The 6,250-nt window shown below is 43.6% G+C and overlaps 1 protein-coding gene across 1 annotated transcript; it reads right to left on the bottom strand.

The window, feature by feature from the left end:
- Positions 1-1,049: 1,049 nt before the first annotated feature.
- Positions 1,050-5,092, bottom strand: AGR2 (anterior gradient 2, protein disulphide isomerase family member). The gene is made up of 7 exons (XM_072851468.1): positions 4,966-5,092; positions 4,615-4,678; positions 4,463-4,515; positions 3,471-3,544; positions 3,024-3,087; positions 1,988-2,071; positions 1,050-1,370 (listed from the first exon to the last, which is right to left on the bottom strand). Exons 1-7 carry the CDS (start codon positions 5,090-5,092, stop codon positions 1,321-1,323), a joined length of 516 nt encoding a protein of 171 aa, XP_072707569.1. The 3' UTR covers positions 1,050-1,320.
- Positions 5,093-6,250: the final 1,158 nt, after the last annotated feature.

Genomic DNA, 6,250 nt, shown 5'->3' with positions numbered 1-6,250 from the left:
TGATGTAAGCAGGAATCTTTTAAGGGAAGCAGTTTTTATCTTTAAAAAAAATAAAATTCAAGTATATAAGGTGATCCTTGGATCACTTCAGAATGCAGCCAGTTTAAAAAAAGAAACAAAAAAAACATAAACAATCCCATCCTCTAGTCTCAAGTACTTTTCTGTAAAAGGTTTACACTTCTTGTTATCTAACTGTAAAGAAAGGGCTGATGATGAGAGCGTAACATAGGTTGGTGCTATGAGAAAATAAATGGAGATAAAGCAGGCTGAGCAATACAGAGCTTAGCTAGTTACTGAAACTTGAAATAAAAAGTTGCTTTCCTCTACTGGATTTGGCTGGGATAGCGTTAATTTTCTTCATAGTAGCTTGTATGGTGCTATGCTTTGGCTTTGTGACCAAAACAGTGTTGATAACAGAGGGATGTTTTAGTTATTGCTGACATCATCAAGGCCTCAAACAACGTCAAGGCCTTCTCTGCTCCTCACCCCACCCCACCAGCGAGTAGGCTGGGGGTGTACAAGAAGCTGAGAGGGGACACAGCTGGGACAGCTGACCCCAACTGACCAAAGGGCTATTCCATACCATATGGTGTCATGCTCAGTACATAAAGCTGGGGAAGAAGGAGGAAGGGGGTGTTCAGAGTTACAACATTTGCCTTCCCAAGTAACCATAGCAGGTGACAGAGCCCTGCTCTTCTGGAGATGGCTGAACACCTGCCTGCCGATGGGAAGGAGTGAATGAATTCCTTGCTTTGCTTGGCTTGCGTGCGTGTCTTTTGCTTGGCCTATTGAACTGTCTTTATCTCAACCCATGAGTTTTCTCACTTTTACCCTTCCAGTTCTCTCCCCCATCCCAGCGGGGGGGAGTCAGTGAGCGGCTGCGTGGGGCTGAGCTGCTGGCTGGGGTTAAACCACAACACCCCTTCTCCTTCCAAAGTGCTTAGATGTAAAATTGCAAGCTGTGGTCTCAAGCAACACAGTGATTTTACTCTTTCTAATAATGGTAGATTATAATAAGGAAAAAATACAAAACACAGCAACATTTTGTATGTAAACACTTGAAATGGATTTATTTTTTAAAAAATCATTTTTACAGTTGGATCATACAGTATTCTCCTGTACACCTTAAATTAAAAGCCTCCAGCTTTTAAAAATGCTGTCCAGTACAAAAGTGCTAATGTAAAACTGTAGTGGTTATGTATATAAACCAGTACTATACATCACTAAATGTCACCCTAAATAGTGTCTTCACCAGTTTCAATGAGTGGAGAAGAGATGGAAGATCAGACTTCATAGTATTTAAGGGCTTCCTTCTTCGCCTTACAGTTCAGTCTTCAGGAGTTTCAGCGCTTTCTGCATATTTGAAAGCACTAGAAATGAAATATTCATACATGTTATTTTTGTTGCAACTTCCTCTGCCAGTGACTACAAATACTGTAGAGAAAATGTCATTATTATTAAAGCTTTTGCCCACATGCCTATTGCTATATGGATTCTGATGCACTGTGCTCTACAGCCTCTTCCAAGCGTTTTGTGACCATCATCTGTTTAATTTTGACTGGTGAGAACATACATCCCTTATTGCAAACACACGGGCATTCGCAGGGCAGAGATGGGAGCCGTGCAGCGGTGGCTGTGGCACCCAACCCTTCCCTGCTCCCAGAAGGTTTCCTGCCCTGGCCCGGCAGGGCTCCTGTGCAAGAGTTCTCACCGTTGCTTACAGTGAACGCTGCTGAATTATGCAAGTTCCTACTGACGTACGCTTTCTTTTAAAAGAGATGGATGTTTAAGGCTCCAGGGCTCTGCCATCATTCTTTTCACCTCACTGAGTTTAAGTCTAGCATCCTGTTTAATTTTCATCCCAGTTAACTATCTTTCAGCAAGTACTGATTGCTTGGGTCTGTAATGCCTGATGTTATTCTTTGTCACGTGAAAAATGTGACTTCTTTCAGAATATTTTCAGAATATGTCAGGATACGCTACTTACACAATGAAATGTCAGAGGGCTCATATGCATAGAGACGGTTTGAGTATCTTCCAGTAATATCTGCTCTCACAGTCAGGGAAGGATCTGGAAAAAAAGGATGGCAGAAGTTGTAGAGGACAGGATTAACTTTCAAGCAGAAGGAAATAAACCTTTCTGTACCTCCGCTTGCTTCCTAAATGTTTCTGCAAGACACATCTGCTTCCACTAACAACCAAGAGATCGTTCTTCTACACAGTCACTGACATTTCCATTTGAAGTGTTGTCTTTGCAGGTTTATTAAGAAGGGGATAGGTTTAATTCTGATCGATGTTGATCAGCCTTGCACCCTGTGCCACTGCATAGTACCTGAATTAACTCTACAAGCTGAGGCTGCTTTCAGGCTACAAATGTTATTAAAAAAAGAAATAATAAAGGAAGAGATAATATGACGGTTGCTTTGGTCTGTTGAAAATGGTCATCGTGACCTTGATTGATCAAGGTACGTGTTAACGATGCATGGTGCAGTATGTGAGGCTACGTATCTCTTCTGGGAGAGGGAATACCTGGATGCATGCATGGCCACTGATACGCCTCCAAAACAGAAATGCTTCGGAGTGGTTTGGGCAGGTTAGTGGGGCACAGAACTGAGTACTGAGCTTTGAAAATTGGCCCCGAAGCACCCTGTGGTCACTGCTGTTCCTGTGACGTCCGAGATTGTGTTACAAAGAGAAACCTGTCAGTTTTACAGTATTTCTAGAGACAGGAGGATGAGCAAGGCTGAGCCAAGTGCCTACCCATTCCAGGGACTGTGGCATCATGTCATTTCAATGACAAGATGGAAGGAATTACATCATCCGTGGAATCCATGAGGGAGGAATACTAGACCTGTGAAGCTAATGACCCGGCTGGGGTTGCTTTGAAATTGCATCCAACAAAACCAACTAGAAATTTTATATTTCACATGGAATAAATTCCTGTTAATTAGCCCGAGCATTTGAGATTCATGGCGCAGCAGGGACTTCGATCTGAGATCAGCTTTGATGCTTGAGGTACTCACCTATGAACAAAATCCGAGGGACATACTGGCCGTCAGGTGAAAGATTCTTGTCTGTGGTTTCATACTTAAAGAAAACAGATCAGGTTCCCAGTCAAGGAGGGCATGTTACATAAATCTTTTTCTTCTTCATTGTACTTTGTGTTATGAAATAGAGCTTAATACATTTTGCAGTGTAAGAAATTCAGTGTCTAGGATGCAGTCTTTTAACAGCTGGAGTTGCAAATTGATAACAATAGTTAATGTTATTATTAAACTTTAGATTCCCTCATATTTTGAAGTTATGATAGCTACAGACAAAAGACACATTACTAAATCTATTATGCTTCAGAACTGGCTATTTTCCTAGCCAACCCTAGCTATTAAAGTGACTTCTTATAGCTAGAGAAGCCATAATTAAAAATAGAACTTTACTGCTTTCACTTAATGAAGTGTAAATGGGAAACTTACCACAAGGTTCAGGAGAATGAATTTTTCAGCCAATTTCTGTACATCTTTATGTTCAGCAAAGACCTTCTTGAGTGCTAGAGTGGAAACAAATGGGAATGAAAGTAGAATCAAATTGAGAATTCCCAGTTTACGATTGCAGCAAATGAAGATTTTAAGTTCATTCCTCTGGAAGATGATCAACTCATTTATATTCTGTGGTAAAGAGTAAGTGTAATGGTAAAAAATGTCCCTCCCTCCATCAGTAGTGCAGCTCTCAAATTTGTCCGCTCGAGCGTGAAGTTGAGCATTTGACCCTTTAAACCTCCTAGTCTGCTATTGCAGTTTCGGGCTCCCGTTGTTAAAGGCACAGAAAATTCAGTACGGAGGCGTAGGACTTCAGCCTGAGATGTTTGAGAGGATTTTAATGCTTGTACAAAGATTCTTCTGGAGTTACTGGAGCTATGGATGGATGCAAAGGTCTCGCCATGTGGAGGAAGGGCCCTTGGGTAAATTCAGAAACACTGGGAAAAGGGCAGTCCCAGTTACCAGAAATCCCCCAAAAGCTCAGTTTCAGCCTAGTTTGACTGAGTCCCTGGCTGGATTCAGTCTCAATCATCAGCGATACTGAAAGCTGAGTACATCCTTTCCAATAAATTACTGTTTTTCACTACTCCTGGTCTTGCTATTGGTTTTGGCTGATTGTGACGCAAACCAAAACCAGATTTGCCACAGGTCAAAACCTGCTGAGCTGTCCTCATTCCTGTATGCTTTCTGTATCATGTAATACTGAATTGCCATTGCTATTTTATTTCTGCACATTGGAAAATACCTACGCGGGACAGCGACTTGAGCACTCCGCGTCCTTGTGCAAGTTAGCGTTTCGCTAAGGCTTACTCAGCAAGCAGAATGGTGGCTGCCTGGTTGTTTGGGTTGTTTTAAGCAGCGTTTATCCAGCAACCAAAACCCGGATTATTTTCTTTTTTTTTTTGCTTCTTTCCGTGCAAAGGGATTACCTTGGCTGTGTGGGCAGTCGTCCAAGTGGTGGATAACCATCAGGGGCTTGTTGCTGGAAAAGAAGAGTCCTCGTTAGCGCCTCGGGCGGGCGCTAGGGGGCGCGAGGGGGCGCGGAGCGGGGCGCGGAGCGGGGCGCGGAGCGGGGCGGTACCTGTGCTTGGAGCGGAAGAGGGCTTCCTCGTACGTCTGCGTCCAGATGAGCTGGTCGCCCCAGCCTGCGGGGGAAGGACAGGCGGCGCGTTATAAGCGGGGCCGGAGGAGCGCGGGTTCGCGTCCCGCCCCCTGCCTGCGTCTGCCGGGAAGGGCTTTGAACAGACGTGCTGCCAGGGGGCTTTAAATCAGAGATAAAGGGGGAGGGGGTGCTAGGAAATACTAGAAAATGTGTTTGCAGAATGAGTTGCAAGAAAGTTAATTTATTACAACAGCATAGGATTAAAGACTTCAGCAAATTGCACTTCTCTTTTAATTTGGGTTGGTTTTTTGTGTTTGTTTTGTTTTTTACCTCTAGAGAGTGTCTGAGGCAGTTTTGGTTTAGTGGTAGTCTCCTTTGTCTCCTTGCCCGCATCCTTTGCCAGAGCACAGGAGATGGCAACGAGCAGCAGGAATGTGGACACGTAACTCTTCTCCATGGCTGCTCCTGGAAGAGATGAGAGAAACTTCACATGCCTCCCAAGCTGGTGCTTGCTTTGAGGTGGATAAGGACGGGTAGAGCAGCAGGTCAAGTCACAAGTATGCAGCAGGGTGAGTCAGGGCTGAAACGGACTGCTCCAGGCAGGGGCCTGGGTTTGGGGGAACCTCAGGGAAGTGTGAGGTTTGCTTAGCAAATTGCCATGAAGGACCTGGCTGCTTTCTACTGCTCTGTTCCTGCCATTGGGCTGTGGTCCTTTTGAGATGCACACTTACGTATTAGTTTCTCTCTCTCCTATTTACATATACTGAATTTGCTCAGTAAAACAACTGAGTTTTGGCAATTCCAAAAGTACTTTCAAGTCCTAGTAAGTTCACAGTTATACCTCGATCTCCCAGTGTTATCATAACCAAGTACTTTAACAGCCCAGGTGCTGAAAAATTAACTTCTCATCTCTTCCTTCATTTTGCAGCAGGAGCAACTCAAATGAGAAGTCAGAATGTCAAGCTAGGCTTTACAGTGAGCCATTGGCATAGGCACAGCTTAATGCTGTTGTTGAAACTTCCGATCCTGTCTTCTCCCTTAAAAGTATTATCTAATCCTTAAAGATAAAACCAGTAGAATCTATAATAAAAAGAGTGGGGAGGAGCTGCTGTGTGGAACAGTGAGAACTGAAATGCAGTTTGCCAGTTTAAGCAACACAAAGCAGAGGGCTTTTCCTGAGCTTGACTCTGGGGCATGGAGATGGAAATGAGACATGTCTGATGGGAAGCTCCTCAGCATTTCAGCTGGGATGCTTCTTTGAAGGGGGAAAACACTTTAGCCTATTATGACCCTATGTTTTCTCATTAAATTTCCTCCTAGAAACTAGAACACCAGTGTAATGGGTACAGTAGGAAGACCTAAGATAGTCCAAAAACAATACAGACAATTCAAAAGATTCATGCAAAAATTACAACAGGCTGACAGTTTTTAAAATTCAGACAATGGAAATGAAAGTCTAGGGAAATAGAAGCATTTTTCTGGGCAGGAACTGCAGGAGGAGGCATTAGCTGAGTTTCCATCAGCGGTACAGTGCTCTTTCCTCCTGGGGTGAACGATAGACCTCAAGACCAAAGAGTCACTGTTTCAAGGGCATGAAATACAACTTTGGCAGCAG

Source organism: Ciconia boyciana, chromosome 2 (assembly GCF_034638445.1).
Source record: "Ciconia boyciana chromosome 2, ASM3463844v1, whole genome shotgun sequence".
NCBI classification, from domain to species: domain Eukaryota; kingdom Metazoa; phylum Chordata; class Aves; order Ciconiiformes; family Ciconiidae; genus Ciconia; species Ciconia boyciana.
This window is presented reverse-complemented; position numbering and strand designations above follow the sequence as displayed.

What these genes read in the sequence shown, in the direction of transcription:
- AGR2 (XM_072851468.1), bottom strand. Translation starts at nt 5,092, where the DNA reads ATGGAGAAGAGTTACGTGTCCACATTCCTGCTGCTCGTTGCCATCTCC. An exon ending in GCCTCAGACACTCTCTAGAG is followed by an intron (nt 4,679 to 4,965) that starts GTAAAAAACAAA and finishes CTTCCCCCGCAG; the next exon opens with GCTGGGGCGACCAGCTCATC. An exon ending in GCCCTCTGACATTTCATTGT is followed by an intron (nt 1,371 to 1,987) that starts GTAAGTAGCGTA and finishes TTTCATTTCTAG; the next exon opens with TGCTTTCAAATATGCAGAAA.